The sequence below is a fragment of the Zingiber officinale genome, chromosome 1A, assembly GCF_018446385.1.
Source record: "Zingiber officinale cultivar Zhangliang chromosome 1A, Zo_v1.1, whole genome shotgun sequence".
In the NCBI taxonomy this organism is placed as follows: Eukaryota; Viridiplantae; Streptophyta; class Magnoliopsida; order Zingiberales; family Zingiberaceae; genus Zingiber; species Zingiber officinale.
The window spans coordinates 130903157-130927106 of NC_055987.1; the positions used below are offsets into that span (position 1 = coordinate 130903157).

Below are 23950 nucleotides of genomic sequence, written 5' to 3' on the forward strand. Positions count from 1 at the left end.
TCAGGCGAGTCGTCTGTTGGTTGCTACTCGGAATATCGTACCGATTCTCCTGTACAAAAATTTTGTACAAGTCCTGAACCTTTCCTAACAACCTATTGTGTTCTTTAGAAATTAAATTTGGAATCGCAAATGGAACTTAACATTATTGATTCCAAATTCAACTTATCTGTTCTTAGAGATTTAGACTTGGATCGCAAACGATGCTTAACATTATTGATCCAAATCCACCTATGTTACAAATTCAATTAAATATTAATTTCAGGGATCGGCTTCCAGGTTAAACATGGCAAGGCACTAGGCCTTCTTGGGTATGGGAGCCTCCACCACTTCCTAAATAAAGTCTTTTTATGAAATTTAATATTTAATTTCCTTATAGTAACCCTAGATTTAACCAAAAGGAACAATCGAATCACAAGTTCGAAAAATAAAAGAAACACAAAATCAAAAACATAAATTCGATTACCTAGATTCATTAGCCTCTTGTGTTTGGTATTTCAAGATCTAAATAAAAAGATGAACTAGTTATGATGCGGAAACTAATAACTAGTTATACATTTTATAGCTTATAAACCTCACGATCTTCTGCCGTATTTCTCTTCTTATCTCGGACGTCGTGTGGGCGACGATCTACGAAGACAAGAATCCACCTAAGCTTCCTTCTTCTCCAAGCAAGTTTCGGCCACCACAAGAACTCCAAGAGAAGATGAGGTTCGGCCACCACCACCAAGCTCCAAAGGATGCTAGAAACAAAGTTTCCTTTCTCTCCTTCTTCTCTAAGCAAGATCCGACCATCACAAGAACTCCAAGAGAAGATGAGGTTCGACCACAAGAAGATGAGAGGGGTGGTCAAGGAAGAAAAGAGAGAGGAATAGTTGATAGTTAAAAGTGATGTGATAGAATCAATATATTATAAAAGAATAACAAAGATACATTTGCTTACCAACTTTTTTTAAAAAAATGGAAAGATAATGACGTGTTTGCTAAATAAACAGACAGAAAAGAAAGCAATGAGAGGAATATTACGAGGGTCAAGAAATTTTCTTGTGTATTTATTATAATTATAGACAAGTGTAAATTTAAAATAATAATAATAAAGACCCACAACAAAACAAATCCGACCTTAGCTCAGTTGGTAGAGCGGAGGACTGTAGTCTGGTCAGATATCCTTAGGTCGCTGGTTCGAATCCGGCAGGTCGGAGGTTTAATTTTTTCATTATACTTTTTTTTCATTTAAAAAAAAAACACCAAATGTACGATGTAAGGCAGGTCGGAGGTTTAATTTTTTTCATTATACTTTTTTTTTCATTTAAAAAAAAACACCAAATGTACGATGTAAAACAGAAAGTGACAAAAATAAATGAAATTAAATTGTCGAACAATGCTTTGCTAATTTATTTATTTTTATTAAAAAAAGCATCTTAATATGGCTTGAGTGGGCTACTTACGACTGTATAGTACTCGTAAATGTTCGTGGTTGGCTTCTAGTGGACAACCAACATAAATCTATTAATTATACGCGGATGGAGATTTAGACTTAGTATGTCGTGATATTCAATAAGATGTGGTCATAGAAAATATCTATTTTCTTTTGATAATGTGCATAATGATGTGGTTTAATAAAATTAGACAGTCAGAAATCAAAAGAACATAACAGTCAGAAGTTAAAGATTTAAAGGGATATGACAGTTAAAATCAAGGTAACGTGACACTCAATAGTTAAGGAAAGAAGAAGTAGGACCGTCTGACGACATCAACGACATGATTTTCAGTCAGGTTCTCACAGACCAGGACTCCAGATCTGAGACACTCAGGTCTGAGACATAGTGGACAGTCGGGGTATTGTCTGACCTGTTCCGACTGGTCGGGTTTCCACAACTCGGCTATATCCAGGCCTGATCCTCCTAGTAGGCTTGTAACGACCCGACCCTTTCGGCCTCTTAGGCGCCCTTGCGGTAGCCCAACTAACGGCCCTTTATGTCGTCGGCCTATTTGGTGACCTCTATGTCGTCGACCGTCGACCCTTGGTCGTGCCGTTACTCACTAGGACTTTCCACCTCTGGCCAGTGGATTTTTGCCTTCCCGAGGATTCGAACTCTAGACCTCCAGGCTAAGTACTAGAGTTTATGAATCCTGGTAGTCAAGTGAGCGCCAAGATTCATAAGGAGTGGAAAGTCTAGTACTCACTAGCTAAACTCACTTGGCTATCAGGATTCATAAACTCTAGTACTTAGCTTGGAGGTCTAGAGTTCGAATCCTGGGGAAGACAAAAATCCACTGGCCAGGGGTGGAAAGTCCTAGTGAGTAACGACACAACCAATGGTCGACGGTCGACGACATAGAGGTCGCCAAATAGGCCGACGACATAAGAGGCCGCTAGTTGGGCTACCGCAAGGGCGCCCAAGAGGCCGAAAGGGTCGGGTCGTTACAATAAAAATGCGCCTTTTATTGTAAAACTGCTTGGAAAGAGAACAACAACATGCACTTGAGTATAGTTCACGCTAAAACATATGCTTTGTAAATATGCACATGATATGTATTTTTAAACAATTTTAAAATGCTAAACACCAACTTAAACCTTGCTAGTAATGTAACGAAAACAGAAATCCTTGCATATTATAGAGTTCACCAACACTACACTTTATAACTCAAGTTCTCCACTTAATGATGGTTTCACTTCAACAAACCAATGTACTTTGAAAATTTTATCATACATATTAGTGAACATAATAATCAACTTTCTTGGGCCCGACAATGTACCACTTGCGCGCATCCTTAATAAATCCGAGGTAGCTAATCCCGATCTATTAAGATACTACTAGGCGAACTTATGCCTAGGGACAATCTAGGAGCCAATCCCATGGACCTTGTGTCCAGTACATGCCATTTTAAAGTAAAATACTTTCTTCTACTCAGTACTTTCTTATAATTGCACTTGTTGTCATTTCGACAAACACCTTATGTGCATTTAATCCCCCACACATATAAGGAAGCATCTTAGGGCACTTAATTATGCTTCTTAGTCCCAGAAACTTAATGGGAAACAAATCAAAGTACTCACATGCTCTTAATCCCAAAACTTAGAGGGACATCTTTACATATCATGCATTATATCTTCTTTAACATGCACTTTAACATGAAATTTCTTAACCATGCATACAACCATACAAACCTACCACAAATAGGTTCCTTCATGCATAATCGAAACAACTTATACTGCAAGTGAGAAGTACTTACATTCTTTCACTAGATCTTACTCTTATAGGGTGTAAGAAAAGCAACACTCTCTTTTGTATGCCTTGATCTCCAAACCACACACCTCGTACGTACGAATCCTGATGAAAACTCCCCTCTAGATTCTCTTCTTGAAGAGCCTAGAACCTTGGAACCCTAGAGTTATTGGCCAAAAATACAAGAGAAGAAGAGAGAAGGAGTTTCGGCTAGGTATGGGAGAAGGGAAAATAAAGAGATTTAGGTTTTGATCTCATCCCCCAACTTTTATACTAAGTGGAAGTTGAAGCATCTCTTCTCTCAAAATCTGCTTATAAGGAATTGTTTCCTATTGCTAGTGTGATGCTTTACCACCACCCTAATGGAAACTCTAACCAATCATATATAAGAGGTCTTGGGTTCAATCCTGCCCAAGGCTATTTTTAAATCTATTTTTATTTCTTTTTTTTTTCTCTTCTTCTAGTTCTTTTTGCCTTTTTGAATAGAGAAAATTTACGGGTGTTACAATCCCCCATACCTTATAAAAAGTTCATCCTCGAACTAGAACAATTGTGAATACTTCTGTCTCATCTCATCCTCACTCTCCCAGGTTGTCTCTTCATTCTGTTGACTTTGTCACATCATTTTTACTAATGATATCTCTTTGTTCCTCAACTTTTTAACTTCTCGATCTATTATCTGAATAGGTCGACTTTCATAACTGAGATCCTCTTGAACTTGTACCGTCTGTGGCTTAATCACATGTTTGCATCGGGAACATGCTTCTTCAGCATTGAAACATGAAATACATTATGGATAGCTGATATTTCTTGAGGTAGTTCCAGCTCGTAAGCTACCCTGTCAACTCTTTTGGTGATCAAGTATGGCCCCACATATCGTGGACTCAACTTTCCTTTTTTCCCAATCTGCATCACTCCTTTCATAGGAGCTACTTTGATGAACACTGAGTCTCCAACCTCAAATTCTAGCGGTCTACGACGGACATCCGTATAGCTTTTCTGCCGGCTCTAAGCAGTTTCTATTCTCTGGCGAATGTTCTGAATAGCTTGGGTGGTGTCTTCGATGAGATCTGTCTAGAGTCCCATTTCTTTCTGTTCGCCACCTTCATACCAACAAATAGGGGATCTACATCTCCTTCCGTACAGAGCCTCATAGGGTGCCATTCCGATAGTAGCTTGGTAGCTATTATTGTATGCAAACTCTGCTAAGCATAGGTATCGACACCAGCTGCTCTTGAAATCTAAGGCACAAGCCCGTAGCATATCCTCCAAAACTTGGTTCACCCGTTCTGTTTGCCCGTCAGTTTGAGGATGAAATGCAGTGCTGAATCGTAACCTAGTGCCAAGAGCTCTCTGAACATACTCCCAGAAGTGTGAAGTAAAATGACCATCTCTATCAGAAATTATGGTTTTGGGCACTCCATGTAATCTGACGACCTCTTTAACATATATTTGTGCTAACTGCTCAATAGAGTAGGATGTTCTAATTGCTAGGAAATGAGCAGACTTGGTCAATCTGTCTACTATTACCCAGATAGCATCATAACTATTCGTAGTCCTGGGTAATCCTACTATGAAATCCATAACTATATCCTCCCACTTCCACTTTGGGATCTGGATAGGATGCAGAACTCCGCCTAGTCTTTGATGTTCTGCTTTAACCCGTTGACATGTCAAACAGGTATTGATGTATCTAGAAACATCTCTCTTCATTCCAGACCACCAGAAGCGTTCCTTTGAATCTTGGTACATCTTGATTGAACCAGGATGCATTGCATAGGGTGCTCTATGGGCTTCTTCTAAAATTTTCCTTCGCAGTTCTTCTTGATTAGGGACACAGAGACGATTACCATAATATAGTATCCCACCGTCTGATACTCAAAACTCTCCATTTTCTCCTTCCTGTATTCCCTGCTTGATCTTCTGAATAAAGGATCTTCCTCCTGCCCTTTTCGTACATCATCAAGCAAGGTTGACGCTAGTGTCAAAGTAGAGAGCTGTCCGGTAATAATTTCAAGCCCAAAGTTTACTATTTCTTTTTGTAGGGGATAGGCCATAGCATATATAGACAGTAAGGCAGCACAAGATTTCCTACTTAGTGCATCTGTCACTTTGTTCGCTTTCCCTGGATGGTAGAGGATTTCACAGTCATAGTCCTTGACCAGCTCAAGTCATCTTCGTTGTCTCATGTTAAGGTCTTTCTGAGTGAAGAAATACTTCAGATTCTGGTGATCTGTATAAATCTTGCACTGAGCTCCATATAAGTAATGCCTCCAGACTTTGAGAGCGAAGACTACTACTACTAACTCAAGGTCATGAGTGGGATAGTTCTTCTCATAATCTTTGAGTTGTTTCAAGGCGTAGGCAATAACTTTGCCGTTCTGCATCAGTATAGCTCCGAGTCCCAATTTAGAAGCATCGTTGTATATATCAAAGCTCTCACCATTTTCTGGAAGAGTCAGAATTGGAGCACTGGTCAGTCTCCTTTTTAGTTCAAAGAAACTCTTCTCACAATCCTCTGTCCACTCAAATTTTCTATTCTTTCGGGTAAGCACTGTCAGTGGAGAGGCGATCCTTGAGAAGTTCTCTACAAATTTCCTGTAGTAGCCTGCTAACCCAAGGAAACTTCTGATTTCACTAACATTCTTGGGTCTATTCCAGTTACTCACAGCTTCTATTTTTGTCGGATCTACCATAACCCCATCTTTAGAAATAATGTGACCCAGAAAGGACACTTGATCAAGCCAGAACTCGCACTTAGAGAACTTTCCGTACAATTGTCTCTGTTGGAGAATTTGTAATACTGTCTTCAGGTGTTCAACATGTTCTTCTAGAGTTCTGGAGTATATAAGAATATCGTCTATGAAGACGATCATAAACTTATCCAAATACTCTTTGAACACTCTGTTCATCAGGTCCATAAATGTAGCAGGAGCGTTCGTCACTCCAAAAGGCATAACTACGAACTCATAGTGCCCATACCTCGTTCGAAATGATGTCTTCGGTACATCATCAGCCTTCACTTTCACTTGATGATATCCGGACCGCAAGTCTATCTTGGAAAAGACTGTAGCCCCCTTTAACTGATCAAATAAGTCATCAATTCTCGGCAAGGGATATTGATTCTTGATTGTCACCTTATTCAGCGCTCGGTTGTCCACACACATTCGCATGGACCCGTCCTTCTTCTTTACGAACAACACCGGAGCTCCCTGAGGTGAGTGACTAGGGCGAATGAAGCCCTTGTCGAGTAGCTCCTGTAATTGTCCCTAAAGTTCTTTCAATTTTGCCGGAGCCATTCGGTAGGGTGCCTTTGAGATTGGATGGGTACCAGGAATGAGTTCAATCTCAAATTCAATTTCCCTATCCGGAGCTAACCCTGGCAACTCTTCCGGAAACACTTCTGGGTAGTCACATACAATTCTAATTTCCTCTAGCTCGTGATCTCTTTCTTGCTGGGTATTAACCACATGAGCTAGAAATCCAGTACATCCATCGGCTAACATTTTCTGAGCCTTCATGGCTGATAAAAATGTCTAAGTTTTCTTCTTCGAATCTCCGATGAACTCAAACTTAGATTCTGCCTGAGGTTGGAATAGAATCCTTCGCTTATGGCACTCAATGTAAGCACCATACTTGTTCGGGAAGTCCATCCCAAAAATAACATCGTAATCAGACATGTTCAGCAAGATCAGATCACTGTACAATTCTCTGTCTGAAATTTTGACTAGCATAGCTCGCAGCCAGTGTGTAGATGTCATTATCTCTCCTGAGGGTAGTGTCGTCAAGAATTGTCCACTTAGGACTTTCGGGGATATAGGCGGTCTGACCCTTTGGCCTCTTGGGTGGCCCTTGTGGCGACCCTGATGTCATCGGCCCATTTGGTGACCTCTAATGTCGTCGACCGACGACCCTATGTCCGTGTCGTTACTCACTAGGACTTTCCACCCCTGACAGTAGATTTTTTCCTTCCCCAGGATTCGAACTCTAGACCTCCAGGCTTAAGTACTAGAGTTTATGAATCCTAGTAGTCAAGTAAGCGGCCACTCACTTGGCTACCAGGATTCATAAACTCTAGTACTTAAGCCTAGAGGTCTAGAGTTCGAATCCTGGGGAAGGCAAAAATCCACTGCCAAGGGTGGAAAGTCCTAGTGAGTAATAGCATGACCAAAGGGTCATCGATGGACGACACTAGAGGTCATCAAATAGGCCGACGACATAAGGGTCGCCAGTTGGTCCGCCACAAGGGTCGTCCAAGAGGCCGAAGGGCCGAGTCATTACAATAAAAGGCGCCTTTTTATTGTAACGACTCGGCCCTTCGGCCTCTTGGTCGCCCTTGCGGCGGCCCAACTATCTGCTCACTTGGCTACTAGGATTCATAAACTCTACTACATAGCCTGGAGGTCTAGAGTTCGAATCCTGGGGAAGGCAAAAATCCACTGCCATGGGTGGAAAGTCCTAGTGAGTAACGGCATGACCAAAGGGTCGTCGGTCGACGACATTAGAGGTCGCTAAATGGGACGACGACATAAGGGCCGCCAGTTGGGCCGCCGCAAGGGCGCCCAAGAGGCCGAAGGGTCGAGTCGTTACAAGGCCAACTACCGACCATCTCGAGCTTCTCCTATCCATACCCGGTCAGGACAGAGGGTGTTATACGACAACAAGGTCAGAGAATCGTAACCGCCTGTCAGAGAATAACTGCTGTATGTCAAGGAATATTCCAACGGTCTGTGGCCATCTGCGAATAGAACCTTCTTCCAGCCAACAAAAGGGTGCAATGTGTCCTCCATCACCAGACAGGTCCTGACACCCTGTTGGTTGCTACTAGGAATATCGTACCGGTTCCCCTGTACAAAATTTTTTATACAAGTCCTAAACATTTCCTAACAACATATTGTGTTCTTTAGAAATTAAATTTGGAATTGCAAACGGAACTTAACATTATTAATTCCAAATTCAATTTATCTATTCTTAATGGTTTAGACTTTAATCGCAAGCGATGCTTAACATTATTGATTCAAATCCACCTATGTTACAAATTCAATTAAATATTAATTTCAGAGATCGGCTTCCAGGTTAAACATGGTGAGGCACTAGGCCTTCTTGGGTATGAGAGCATCCACCACTTCCTAGACAAAGCCTTTCAACGAAATTTAATATTTAATTTCCTTATAGTAACCCTAGGTTTAACTAAAAAGAACAATCGAATCACAAGTTCGAAGAAAAAAAGAAACACAAAATTGAAAACATAAATTCGATTACCTAGATTCATTAGTCTCTTGTGTTTGGTATTTCAAGATCTAAATAAAAGGATGAACTAGTTATGATGCGAAAACTAATAACGAGTTATACCTTTTATAGCTTATAGACCTCACGATCTTCTGTCGTATTCCTCTTCTTATCTCGGACATCGTGTGGGCAACGATCTATCGAGACGAGAATCCACCCAAACTTCCTTCTTCTTCAAGCAGGTTTCAGCCACCACAAGAACTCCAAGAGAAGATGAGGTTCGACCACCACCATCAAGCTCCAAGGGATGCTAGAAACAAAGCCTCCTTTCTCTCCAAGCAAAATCCGGCCACCAAGGGTCTCCTAGAGAGTTGATGCCGCCGGCCAAGGAAGAAGAAAAGGGGAAGAGAAAGAAGAGAGCGAGGATCGGCCACCATAAGGAAGAGAAGAGAGGAATACTAGATGTATGTTCTTATGAGGTGAGGCTGTTAGTTAGAACCCTAGAGCCAATCATATGATGATTGTTGTATGAACTCGTTGTATCATATTCTTGTATATAAATAAAGGCATTTCTTTATGGTTATTATACTTACTTGTATTGATGCTAAATAATTAAGTATAATAATGTCCTTGAGTAGAAGGTTCTTATCTATATCATCGATTGGTTGAATCGATAGTGAGATGATATAGAGAACACTACTCTTAATCATTCCTAGTCAAGTATTAACATTCAGGGACAATGTTAATGCGACGAGACTATCATGTAGGTCAACTCGATAACTTGATCTCACAAGTTATGGATATAGAGATATCAAGTTGACACATGGGTATGCATTGGAGAATGTATACTGAATGACCCACCATGAGAAAGTATCATGGATCGTTATATGAGTGTCATATACTTTCTCATGTGGCTATTAGTATGACTATTAGTCATTGGACCTGAAGTCATCATGGTTCCCTATATAAGGAGTTGCATACTTTGGCTTCGTCAAACGTCACCCGTAACTGGGTGGACTATAAAGGCGATTACTGGGTATGTAACAAATTATGCGGAGGAATGTGAGTGATGTAGATGGGATATATCCCTCCTATATAACGGGAGTGACATCGTTATTCTTGATAGAGTGAGACCACTAAGTGCATGGCCATGCCCAATGAGTCAATATGAGATATTGAGCTCATTTGATTATAGTGAGTCTACTTGGAGTTCAAAATTTAGATTGATCAGAGGATGATACCGTCTATGCCTCAAATTTGATCAATCGAGATGTCAAGGATGGAAGGACACTTGTCATATATTGTGAACAGTCACAATTAGTAGTCACAAGGTGATGTTGGATCTCAATATTCTTATAACTTGGGTAGTAATGATGTGTTGCTAGATATCGCTCATTACTTATGCTTCTAAATGGGTTTAGGAGCATTGCCAACGTTACAAGAACCTATAGGGTCACACACAAAGGGCAATTAGATGAAGATTAGGTTCATTTGATGTACCTAGAGGATTAGGTTCATGTGATGAACCAAATTGGATTAAGAGTAATCCAAATTAAACTAATTGAGTTGGACTCAATTTGATTCATGTGTTCAATGAGTCTAATTTGGACTTGGATTCATTGAGTCAATTTAATTCAATGAATAGAGATTCATTAAATTAAAATTGACTTGAATCAAATGGTTAGATTTGATCAACCATGAGAGAGAAGAGGTCAAGTTTGACTTGACTTGAGAAGGGAAGATGAAAGGTCAAGTTTGACTTGACCATTGTCATCTCATTTGTGAGTTGGCATAAGGTGGGCCAATGATGATGTTACACATCATCAAGGTTGGCTTATGTGTGTGCCACATCATGAGGGAGATCAAGAGTTGTGACTCTTGATATTCCATAGAGGTTTAAAAACCTCTAAAGTGGTCGGCCACCATTAGTAGTGTGTGAGTTGCAATTTTGTGCTCATTGATTTCATCTTCTTCCTCCTTGTTTCTTCTTCTCTCCCTCTCCTCCACCTTGACCGAAACCTTCAATGATACTAGCACACTCTAAGGTTTCTTCTCCACCTTTTATTCGTGTGGATACACATAGAGGGGTGTTCACTTGACACCCTTGAGATCTGACGAACCTTGGACGAGCGGGATAAGCGAAGGGCTTCGCATCAAAGGTATAAACTCCTAAACATGTAGATCTAAAGTAGATCTAGGATTAGAAAACTTGTACATGTAAAATTTTAATATTCACACGGATCCGGTGGCATGGGATTTCGGGGTTTCCGCAACGCAAAAGCGATTTTTGTGGCTCGAAAATTCCAACAGTGGTATCAGAGCCACGTGTGAACATGTACTTGTTTTTATTTTAATTTTTATGAAAAATTAATGTTCTGTAAGTTTCTATGATTTTGTTAATTTTATGATTTTTAAGAGTATTTTTCTCGTAGAAGCGAAGCAACAAGTGTTTGAACACTTGTAGGCTTCGACTACCGAGAAACACCTTTCGTAACGGTAAGGTCTCACCCAAAATATTTTGGGACAGCGGCTAAAGGCGCTGTAAGATCATCGTGGGACACTTGTGAGACTCATTTCGCGAGAAGGGGTCCTGCCCCTAACCCCGTAAGGGGCATTGTCCTGCGATCGCACCCGAAAATCGCTAAACGGGACTACCGGGAAGTTGCGACTCATAAAATCGTAAAAACAGTAATAAAATTACAAAAATTTATATAAAATACATAATTTAGAATTATGTATGATTTGTGATAATCATGGCCCAAAAAAACCCCAATTGGATTGGTTACATGTGTTGTAATTCATAATATGGCATGCGCGTCATTTTTGTGTGATTGTGTGTGTTGTATATGTGATACGCGACCTGCACGTCGTGCCTTTCTATTTTATTTCATGTTGTAATATAGTTTAGACTCGAATGTAACTCGAGTTTCATTTTTGTAATGTACAAAATGGAGCGGTGGAAGATCCACTCGAGGAGGAGTTACGAGGAGGGTGCGAGCAACACATGGCGGTCAAAGGGAGGAGCTTGGAGAAGCTGTTGACCCTAGGTTGACCATCCGATCTTCTCATTAGCTTGAGAAGATCGTAGTAGGGCCATGATTAATCACAATTTAATTAATTGCTTGTGTGTGTGTATGTGATGCATGCTAGAGTAGAGTAATTAATTAGTGCTTTAACGACTAGATTAGATCTAAATCGCGTATATGATGCACCACGATTAGATTAGATCTAAATCGAGTATATGATACACATCAACGATTAGATTAGATCTAAATCACGTTAACTCGTAATGCCTACCATGCCGTGATACCCATCACTACCTCGATCACATGTTGTTGTTGAATCTGCCAAAGCAGAGCAACGCATATTATTTTGGTAGGGTGCGGAGGGACAATCTTGGTCCCGCCTATCAATGCATGAGTGAGTACAAACTCAATTAGATTGAGTAAAATTAGTTAAACTCAATTGGATCAGGTTAACTATAGGCATTTTCCAATAGTTGGTAGATAGGTCAAAATCATATTTATATTAACTCTTGGGCATTTAGCCAAAGCTAACTCAAGTTTTAATATACATGCGGATCTTGATCCTATAAACAAGAGTTGCATAGAGATGTAATTGGTAATATTAGTTACCTACCGATCATACTAAGTCTTGGGCGATTTAGCCAAAACTAACTCAAGGCGTAGTATGATGTGGATCTTATCCCGCAAGAATTATAACTAGTTGGTTAGAATCTAGTAGGTGTGGTTTGACCACATCCATGACTTGATTCTACAAAAGTTCTATAATTCAGTGGGAGCATCATTTAGTTAAAGGCCTAATTAAATGATTAGTAGAATATGATTATTTATTTTCTGCATTTTCTGTTGTAGATTGCCATGTCGTCAAACATGAACACCTTCTCCCTGCGTTCTGTCCTTGATAAGGAAAAGCTCAATGGAGCTAACTTCCTGGACTGGTACAGGAACCTAAGAATTGTTCTCACACAGGAACGAAAACTGTACGTCCTGGAGCAGCCCATTCCCGCGGCACCTCCTGCCACTGCCATGCGAGCTGACCGTGATGCTTACAAGAAGCATCAAGATGACGCATTAGATGTGTCCTGTCTTATGCTCGTGACCATGAACTCTGAGCTTCAGAAGCAACACGAGTTGATGGGTGCTTATGATATGGTTGAACATTTTCGTCAACTATATTAAGGACAAGTTAGGCACGAGAGATTCGAGATCTCTAAGGCACTGTTTCAGTGCAAGATGAAAGACGGGACTCCCGTAGATCCATATGTACTCAAGATGATTGGGTACATAGAAAACCTATAGAGGTTGGGATTTCCCCTTGGCCAAGAGTTGGCCACTGACTTGATCTTGCAATCCTTGCCGGAGAGCTACAGTCAATTTGTCATGAATTACAACATGAACGAAATTGACAAGCCACTGCCCGAGCTGCTTAGCATGTTGAGAACTGCTGAGCTCAACCTTAAGAAGGTTAAGCCCAACTCCATTTTGATGGTACGAAAACATAAGGGCAAGGGCAAGCCTAAAGGTAAGGGAAAGTCCCAAGCCAAGGGCAAATGCAAGGCACTGAAACCCAAAGGAGGGGTCACCAAGGATGCTACCTACTTCCACTGCGGTCAGACCGGCCACTGGAAGAGGAATTGCAAAGTCTACCTTGAAGATCTTAAGAAGAAGAGAAGTGAGACTTCTACTTCAGGTATATATGTTATAGAAGTTAATCTCTCTATTTCTTCATCATGGATATTAGATACCGGGTGTGCTTCTCACATTTATACTAATGTGCAGGCGTTGAGAAATAGCAGGGCATTGACGAAGGACGAGGTGGACCTACGAGTAGGCAATGGAGCACGGGTTGCTGCTGTTGTTGTACGGACTTACTTTTTATCACTACCCTCTGGGCTTGTACTAGAATTAGATGAATGTTATTATGTGCCTGCTCTTACTAAGAACATTATATCAGTTTCTTGTTTAGCCAAGAAAGGCTTTTCATTTATAATAAAGAACAAATGTTGTTCAGTTTATTTAAATGATATGTTCTATTGTAGTGCACCTCTGATTAACAGACTCTATATTCTAGACTTAGAGAACCCCATCTATAACATAAATATCAAAAGGTTCAAATCAAATAAAATGAACCAAACCTATCTCTGACACTATCGCTTAGGTCATATAAATGACAAACGCTTATCCCAGCTCCATAAAGATGGTTTGCTGGACTCATTTGATTTTAAATCATATGAGACATGTGAGTCATGCCTATTGGGCAAGATGATCAAGACTCCCTTTAGTGGACACAGCGAGAGAGCGATTGACTTGTTAAGACTTATACATAGTGATTTATGTGGACCTTTCAATGTCACTACTAGAGGTGGTTATAGGTACTTCATTACATTTACTGATGACTTCAGTAGATATGATTATGTGTATTTGATGACACATAAGTCAGAATCCTTTGAAAAGTTCAAAGAATTAAAGAATGAAGTACAAAACCAGCTTGGCAAGAGTATTAAGATACTTCGATCAGATCGAGGTGGAGAATACCTTAGTCATGAGTTTCATGACTATCTAGCTGAGTATGGGATTCTATCCCAACTCACTCCTCCTGGAACACCACAATGGAATGGTGTATCCGAAAGGAGGAATCGTACCCTATTAGATATGGTACGGTCTATAATGAGTCACACAGATCTTCCTATGTCTCTTTGGGGCTATGCTCTGGACACAGCAGCCTTTATACTCAACCGTGTTCCATCCAAGGCTGTGATAAAGACACCATATAGGATATGGACTGGGAGAGATGTCCAGGTGTCTTTTATGAGGATTTGGGTTGTGAGGCTTACGTTCAACGTCAAGTCTCAGACAAACTGGGACCCAAATCCGATAAGTGCTATTTTATAGGATATCCCAAGGAAACGATGGGATATTACTTCTACATTCCCAGTCAACACAAAGTAGTTGTGGCTAAAACTGGGGTTTTTCTAGAAAGGGACTTTGTTTATAGAAAAACTAGTGGGAATACGTTCAATCTTCAAGAAGTTCAAGATATGGACCATAGCACTGAAGCCTTGATAGAAGTTGAACTGGAACCACAAAGTGTTGTGGATGATGAGATTGTTCCACAAGGAGTTGAGGAACAACAACCAGTTCAACTAGACATACCTCTTTGCATGTCTGATAGGGTATATCGTCAGCCTGAGAGATACTCATTTCTCTTGTCTGACCATGATGCCGCTATGCTCATTGACTATGAGCCTACCTCTTATCAGGAAGCTGTGATGAGACCAGATTCTGAGAAATGGTTAGAGGCCATGAGATCCGAAATGGAATCCATGTACACCAACCAAGTATGGACTTTGGTTGATCCACCTGAAGGGGTAAAACCCATTGGGTGTAAGTGGGTCTTTAAGAGAAAGACTGACATGGATGAACTGATATATAAGGGTCTTCTGGTAGCTAAAGGTTTCAAACAAATTCATGGTATTGACTATGATGAAACCTTTTCTCCAGTAGTGATGTTTAAGTCCATTCGGATCATGTTTGCTATTGCAGCATACCACGATTATAAGATCTGGCAGATGGATGTCAAAATCGCATTTCTGAATGGAAACCTGCTCGAGAATGTGTACATGACACAACCTGAGGGTTTTATAGATCCACAGCATATTGGCAGAGTATGCAAGCTGCATAAGTCCATTTATGGACTAAAGCAAGCTTCTCGGAGCTGGAATCTTCGATTCGATAATGCGATCAAACAGTTTGGTTTCATCAAGAATGAAGATGAACCTTGTGTCTACAAGAAGGTTGTAGGGAACACAGTTGTCTTCCTTGTATTGTATGTGGATGACATACTACTCATTGGGAACGACATCCCTTTGCTGTAGTCTGTAAAGACTTGGCTAGGGAATTGTTTCTCAATGAAGGGCTTAGGTGAAGCAGCCCGTATTCTAGGCATACAGATCTATAGAGATAGATCTAAGAGATTGCTTGGCCTAAGTCAGAGTACATACATTGACAAGGTATTACTACGGTTTGCCATGCAGAACTCCAAGAAGGGATTTCTGCCAATGTCACATGGTGTGAGTCTTTCGAAGACTCAAAGTCCCTCTTCTAGAGAGGAGAGAGACCGTATGCATACGATCCCTTATGCCTTAGCCATAGGATCTATCATGTACGTCATGCTATGTACTCGTCCTGATGTTTCGTATGCTTTGAGTATGACGAGCAGATACGAGTCAGATCAAGGTGAAAGTCACTGGATAGCAGTCAAGAATATTCTTAAGTACTTAAGAAGGACTAAAGAATATTCCTTGATATATGGAGGCGATGATGAGCTAGCTGTAAAGGGTTACAGTGATGCAAGCTTCCAAACTGACCAGGATGATTATAGATCGCAGTCTGGGTTCATGTTTTGCATAAATGGTGGTGTTGTGAGCTGGAAGAGTTCGAAGCAGGACACAGTTGTTGATTCTACAACAGAGGCCGAATATATTGCTGCATCAGAAGCAGCAAAGGAGGCAGTTTGGATCCGCAAGTTCATTACTGATCTTGGGGTGGTTCCTAGCATTGCAGATCCTATTGAGCTCTATTGTGACAACAATGAAGCTATTGCGCAGGCTAAGGAACCTCGCTCACACCAGTGGACCAAACACATACTACGGCGCTTCCATCTCATTCGAAAGATCATCGATTGAGGAGATGTGAAGATTTGCAGAGAGTACCCATAGAGGCTAACGTCGCTGATCCCTTGACCAAGGCTTTGGCACGGAGAAAGCATGATGGTCACACTAGGTCATTAGGCCTTAGAGCCTACACTAATTGGCACTAGTGCTAATAGGAGATTGTTAGTTAGAGTCCTAGAGTCAATCATATGATGATTGTTGTATGAACTCGTTGTATCATATTCTTGTATATAAATAAAGACATTTCTTTATGATTATTATACTTACTTGTATTGGTGCCAAATAATTAAGTATAATAATGTCCTTGAGTAGAAGGTTCTTATCTATATCATCGATTGGTTAAATCGATAGTGAGATGATATAGAGAACACTACTCTTAATCATTCCTAGTCAAGTATTAACATTCAGGGACAATGTTAATGCGACGAGACTAGCATGTAGGTCAACTTGATGACTTGATCTCACAAGTCATGGATATAGAGATATCAAGTTGACACATGGGTATGCATTGGAGAATGTATACTGAATGACCCGCTATGAGAAAGCATCATGGATCGTTATATGAGTGTCATATACTTTTTCATGTGGCTATTAGTATGACTATTAGTCTTTGGACATGAAGTTACCATGGTTCCCTACATAAGGAGTTGCATACTTTGGCTTCGTCAAACGTCACCCGTAACTGGGTGGACTATAAAGGCGATTACTGGGTATGTAACAAATTATGCGGAGGGATGTTAGTGATGTAGATGGAATCTATCCCTCCTACATAACGGGAGTGACATCGTTTTTCTTGATAGAGTGAGACCACTAAGTGCATGGTCATGCCCAAATGAGTTAATATGAAATATTGAGCTCATTTGATTATAGTGAGTCTACTTGGAGTTCAAGATTTAGATTGATCAGAAGATGACACCGCCTATGCCTCAAATTTGATCAATCTAGATGTCAAGTATGGAAGGACACTTGTCATATATTGTGAAGAGTCAAAATTAGTAGTCACAAGGTGATGTTGGATTTCAACATTCTTGTAACTTGGGTAGTAATGATGTGTTGCTAGATACCGCTCATTACTTATGCTTCTAAATGGGTTTAGGAGCATTGCCAACGTTACAAGAATCTATAGGGTCACACATAAAGGGCAATTAGATGGAGATTAGGTTCATTTGATGTACCTAGAGGATTAGGTTCATGTGATGAACCAAATTGGATTAAGAGTAATCCAAATTAAACTAATTGAGTTGGACTCAATTTGATTCATGTGTTCAATGAGTCTAATTTGGACTTGGATTCATTGAGTCAATTTAATTCAATGAATAGAGATTCATTAAATTAAAATTGACTTGAATCAAATGGTTAGATTTGATCAACCATGGGAGAGAAGAGGTCAAGTTTGACTTGACTTGAGAAGGGAAGATAAAAGGTCAAGTTTGACTTGACCATTGCCATCTCATTTGTGAGTTGACATAAGGTGGGCCAATGATGATGTTCCACATCATTAAGGTTGGCTTATGTGTGTGCCACATCATGAGGGAGATCAAGAGTTGTGACTCTTGATATTTCATGGAGGTTTAAAAACCTCTAAAGTGGTCGGCCACCATTAGTAGTGTGTGAGTTACAATTTTGTGCTCATTGATTTCATCTTCTTCCTCCTTGTTTCTTCTTCTCTCCCTCTCCTCCACCTTGGTCGAAACCTTCAAGGGTGCTAGCACACTCTAAGGTTTCTTCTCCACTTTTTGTTCGTGTGGATACACATAGAGGGGTGTTCACTTGACACCCTTGAGATCCGACGAACCTTGGACGAGCGGGATAAGCGGAGGGCTTCGCATCAAAGGTATAAACTCCTAAACATGTAGATCTAAAGTAGATCTAGGATTAGAAAACTTGTACATGTAAAATTTTAATATTCGCACGGATCCGATGGCATGGGATTTCGGGGTTTCCGCAACGCAAAAGCGGTTTTTGCGGCTCGAAAATCCCAACAGAGGCACCTCTACCCTCTCTTTTATATTCCTTGGTCTTGGCAAATAAGGAAAGTTTTAATAAAAATTTCCTTATTTTTCTTTCCATTGAAAAGGAAAATTTAACTAATTAAAAATCCTTTTCTCTATTAATGTGGTCGGCCATATCTAATCCTCCAAGGAAGGAAAGTTTTAAACACAAAATTAAAACTTCCTAATTTGTTTCCGGAAATTTTTAAATAAAAATTTCTCTTTTGAAAATTCCTTTCATGGTTGGTTATAAAAGGAAACTTTTATAAATTAAAATCTTTCTATTAAAACATGTGGATGATTAACAAAAAGGAAAGTTTTCTCTAAAATTAAAATCTTCCTTTCAATCTACAAATAAGGAAAGATATCAAATCTTTTCTTAATCTTTTGTATAAACTATAAAAGGAAAGATTTATTTTTAAAACTCTCCTTTAAATCATGAGGATGGTTACAAAAAAATGAAAGTTTTATCAAAAATTAAAATATTCCTTTTAACTATAAATAAGGAAAGATATCAAGCATTTCACTTAATCTTTTGTAGAAAACTCTAAAAGGAAAGATTTAAATTTTAAACTCTCTTTTAAAACCACGGCTTCCACATAAGAAAGATTTTAAAAAATAAAAACATTTTAATTTATTGTAGCCGGCCACACCAAGCTTGGGTTCAAGCTAGGGCCGACCACCTCTTAAACCATCTCATCTTGGTTTGGTCGGCCCTAGCTTGGGCTCTAAGTTAGGCTTGGTCGACCACCTTAAGGTGGGTAAGAAGGTGGGTATGGGTGGATATAACACTTTATAAATAAGAGGCTACGACAGGGACCGAAAAGAGAAATTGGTTTTGGTCTCCCGATGAACTTGAGCTTCCCGTGTTCGCCCCGAACACCCAACTCGAGTTCATCAATAATAACTCATACCACTAAAGAGTTATTATTGAACTACCGCACCAATCTCATATTACTATATGAGCTCCTTCTTATCATGAGTGTATTAATCTCCCTGTGTTTAAGATATAAAATGCCCACTAATTAAATGAGTTACTGATAACTCACTTAATTAATATTTAGCTCCAAGAGTAGTACCATTCAACCTTATTGTCATGTCGAACTAATCCACCTGCAGGGTTTACATGACAATTCTTATAAGCTCCTCTTGGGGACATTATCAACCTAGATTACTAGAACACAGTTTCCTTCTATAATCAACAACACGCACTATAAATAATATCATTTCCCAACTTATCGGGCTTCTTGATTTATCGAACTAAATCTCACTCATTGATAAGTCAAAGAAATAAATACTAGATATATGTACTTGTTATTATATTAGGATTAAGAGCACACACTTCCACAATAACAAATGTCTTGTTCTTTTATCCAGTCAGTATAAAAAGAACTTACCTTCAATGGTCCTGCCCAATATACTCAGAGTGTACTAGTGTAATTTTATAGTTAAGATAAACTAATATCAAATTACACTATGACTATTCCAATGGTTTGTTGCTTTCCATCTTAGTCGTGAGCTACTGTTTATAATTTATAAGGAATTGATAACATGATCTTCTGTGTGTGACGTCACACACCATGTTATCTACAATATAAATTAATTGAACAACTACACTTAACATATAAATGTAGACATTTGACCAATGTGATTCTTTATTTCAAAATAAAATGTTTACAAAAAGCTAGGCTTTTAATATACACTCTAACATCGTCTTCCCTCGGCGCTTTTCCCTTTCGTGCATCCCGCACGGGCGCCTCATCCGAAGAAGATCCCCGATATCTATCCGCTTGACATCTTTCTTCTGGGGGAGCCAATGATAGTGCTCGGTTCAGGGGGATTGGCGCATTACGGGCGTCCCCATAGGAGTCGATCGGTCTCCTATTTGACTCCCGAGCGGAAAGTTGATCCACTCGGTCTTTTCTTTCTCTTTCAACCTGTCGACTTGCTGCAGAGGCGGTAGGATCATGCGTTGGCCGATCAGCCAACGCCTGTTGCTGTTGCTCCAATATTTTCGTCACTCGAACTTGTATTAGTGCATCGAGATTCTCTTGCATTGGCGTCACTGTTATGAGTCGTCCAGCGTCTTTCATCTTCTTATTCGAATACAGGCCACGTTCCCACAGACGGTGCCAAATTGATCCTGTCTGAATGAAGGAAGCTGGAAAGCCGGGGATGGGGTGACTACTAACGAGATGAAGACCTCAATCCTGCAAAACAAAACCAACCCGGGGAAGGTGTCTCTAGCATTGACCCTTCGACGCTCAAGTTAGAATCAGGAAGAGAATGAGTATTTGAGAAATAGATGAATTTTTCCTTTCCTCATACCTGGCGTATCCTTTTATACCTTTCTTTGTGATCGTTCATTTGCCCTTATTTAATGATATTAATTGCCAGAAGAATGCTTCTTTGTCTTGACTTCTGTGTATTAACGATAATGCATAGAAGTCTGTGCATTGACTTCTGTGCATTAAGGATAAATGGAGTGTTCTTTTTTGTCTTGGGTTCTTCATCTTTAATGATGGTAGACGGAGTTTTTTTTTGTTTTCTCGTCTACTCCTGTGTAATGTCATTTTCGCGCCGGACGGATTGTCCAAGCGGCTCGCTTTTCTGCCGAACGGGCTGTTCGAGCGACTCGTTTTCCTACTGATCGAAATAACCAGTTACAGATTTGTTCATTCATCCGACCGGCCAAGCGATCCACTTGGCCACTCCTTTGCCGATCGGGCTAACCAGACATCCACCTTTGACCGAGGCTCTTTTCGTAAGCCTTGATGTTGACCGTCTTGATTTTAATCGATATCGTGTCCATTGACCCGTAATAAGTGGACTCCCTTTTTTCACCGCAACAATTTAAAAAAAACAGTCAGTCTATAAAAAAAAAGACCCTTACCTTAACCGGTACAATACGATTCAGGTCCGTTGACTCGATTTGGATTCGGCCTGGGAGGTCTAAGTATATTCGATTTGGAATGATTTCGAACCTTAATTATATATTTATATTTGCCAAAATAAATCATTTTACTCCACTAGTGCTACACAAATAAAATATCCTTGTAAACGTTCCCTTTGACCGAAATCTACTACAAGATTTTTTCTTATTTTCCTTTTGTCGGCCTAAGTAATTCTTCCCCCATAAAGTAAATCATTTCTCCTCCTTCTCAGTTCGTTAAATGGGAAGGCCATGGAGAAAAGTAAGAGAAGCGTCCCAATAAAGTGCTACTATTGATGAAAAGCCTGTGAGAGGCAGCAGAGTGCTCTCAATTCCTTGTTGAAAAGTCCGAGAGAGAGAGAGAGAGAGAGGGCGATGGCGGCGGCGGTGGAGAGCTTCCACTTCGATGGGAGGGCGTGCAGCAGCCCCTACGTGAGCGCGCCGTCGAGTCCCGAGCGCGGGGCACGGATGGCCTTCGATCTCTTCTACCACTACAACAGCGCCCCCACCAGCCCCACGCGCGCCGCCTCTGCCGTCAACTCCCACTTCGCCGGCGACGCTCTCCCCCCTCTTTCCTCCGCCTTATCATCCGGCGTGCCTTTCGACTGGGAGGAGAAGCCCGGCACGCCCAAGTCCCGCGGCAGCCCCAACAACGACGATCACGGCGGCTTCGCTTTTGACTTTGGCGGGCGATGTGGTGTCGGACAGCAAGGCTCGCTGGCCGACGCCGACGAGCTATTCGAGGAAGGGATGATCCGGCCTCTGAAGCCGCCGCCTCGCCTCCAGTACCCCGCTGAGGTCGGCAGCGTGGCGTCGTCGCCGAGGTCACCCAAGCCCATCACGCGCGGCCTGTGGTCGCCTCGCGGGCGGAGCGACGACTTCCAGTTTGACCCCTTCACGGCAGCGATGGTGGAGACGACGCGGGAAAGTAGCGGTACGTGGCGGAAGGATCCAACGGCCACCTCTTTTTCCCGCCTTCGGAGCTTATTAAAGGCGGCCTCCAATTCCTCTGTTTCGGAGGCAGCCACCGCCTCACCCCGTCTGCCGAATCCGAGCGCCACCGGAAGCGACGGCGGGAGCAAGAGGTCGCGGCTGAGGGACTTGCTTCTGTTGCGGAGCGAGTCGGAGGGACGCGCCGCCGGGAACAAGTACACTCTGCTTTCTTCCGACGAAAAAATGGCCGCCGGGGACGCTAAAAATGCGAGCTTTCGGTCGACCGACGGCAGGAGGGTAAAGTCGTCAGAAGAACTGAGGAAGAAGACGGCTTGGCCATACCGCCATCGGCACAGCATATTCGGGTGCCTCCGATTCAACTCGGCGGTGCTCACCCTCAAGGCCAATCTCTGCCGACGGCGGTGATGGAAATTTACAGCGAACGATTGTTCATCGCTTTCAAACAATTTTCATTCAAGTTAATAAAAAAATAGAGTGAAAAATGTGTTCAATCATATTCAGTGTGGGGCTGAGTATTTCCTAAGGCTAAAAAGGTTATTTGCAGGCGGAATAAAAAAAAAAGAAGGAGATTTTAGTTATATATTGAGAGTGTTTGGTTGATAAAATTCTATTACGACGATTATGTAAACTTTGGTTATATATTGTTTCATTGAGAAATTTGACTTATTAAAAATTAAGTTGGGCTAAATAATTAATTTGATGACTTGTTAAAAATTTGATGTTCAATTGATTAGAGGATGATAAATTTATTATAATGAGATAAGAAATAATTTTTGATTGACATATACTTTTGCAAAAAAAAATTTCCACTCTCAATTAATTTAACGATCGAATATAAATTAATTTCATAATTTATCTTTATTTAAATTATTAGTTAATTTAACAATTGAATATAAATTGATTTTATAATTTATCTTCCTTTACATTGTCTAAGACAGGCTATAAAAATCGATTAGAGTGAGCATTATTATTATTATTATTATTATTATTTTTAATTAACTAAAATTAAATAATAAAAATAAATTTTAAAAGTAACACCATCCGACAACTACTGAATAAAACAAGCACAAACATTACGAAGCAATGATAATGTATTTTTTAACGAGTGTGTATGTCTTATTTCTATATAGCATCAATTCAGAAAAGCACGTGCTCATGTACCGTTGACTAAGACGCATGCTCAGTCAAAACTATGTCACCCTCCTTAAAAATAAGTTATATATTTATAAAAACTTTTGAAAGAAGATTATTATATTATTCAATATGCTCATACGTTTTTCACCTAGGGGATCATAGTTGATCGTAAAATAGTTAAGAGTGGAAAGAATTTTGTTTTTTTAGAGATATATGTCCATTAAAATTTAATCAATATCTTATTATAATAAATCTATCATCTATTAATCAACTTGGGATAAAATTATTGTTCATCATCTTGCTGGTCGAAATCTCATTGACTCCACTCATTGCTTTTGATTTAATAATTAAATTTCCCTCATTTAAAGGAGATTTTTTTCTTATTTAAAGGAGAAAGATTTGGAATCCAATTGCTATCCTCCAAAGTTTAGTTGTCTGTCAACTGAAAAACAGTGTGGGGTCATATGAGGAATGATTAGGGTATCAGCTAGTAGTGTCTGTCAAAAAAACAAAAGAAAGGAGAGTTTATTAAATTTTAATTCTTTTAATCTTTTGTAACTTAATTTACAATAACATAACGGTAATTCTTCTTGTACTTGTAAGTTTGTTTTTAACTTAATATAATTTCTTTATATATATTTATGGTTTAAGAGGTAGTCATCGAACTATTTTATTTTATTTTTCTCACCAAACCCATAAATCAAGCTTTTGAGCATGCTTGTTGACTAGTTGAATAATTGAATCCTTAGCCGGAATCTTTGACCGACTAAGAAAAATAAAAAAAAAA

The 23950-nt window shown here is 40.1% G+C and overlaps 1 protein-coding gene and 1 non-coding gene across 2 annotated transcripts; both read left to right on the forward strand.

Moving 5' to 3' along the window:
- Positions 1-1114: 1114 nt before the first annotated feature.
- On the forward strand, positions 1115-1198 carry TRNAY-GUA. Its single transcript is given in 2 exon segments — positions 1115-1151; positions 1163-1198. It is a non-coding gene; the product is annotated as a tRNA-Tyr (tRNA).
- Positions 1199-21313: 20115 nt separating this feature from the next.
- LOC122033474 lies at positions 21314-22686 on the forward strand. Its single transcript, XM_042592505.1, has one exon. The coding sequence runs from the start codon at positions 21451-21453 to the stop codon at positions 22432-22434; it is 984 nt and encodes a 327-aa protein (XP_042448439.1). The 5' UTR covers positions 21314-21450; the 3' UTR covers positions 22435-22686.
- Positions 22687-23950: the final 1264 nt, after the last annotated feature.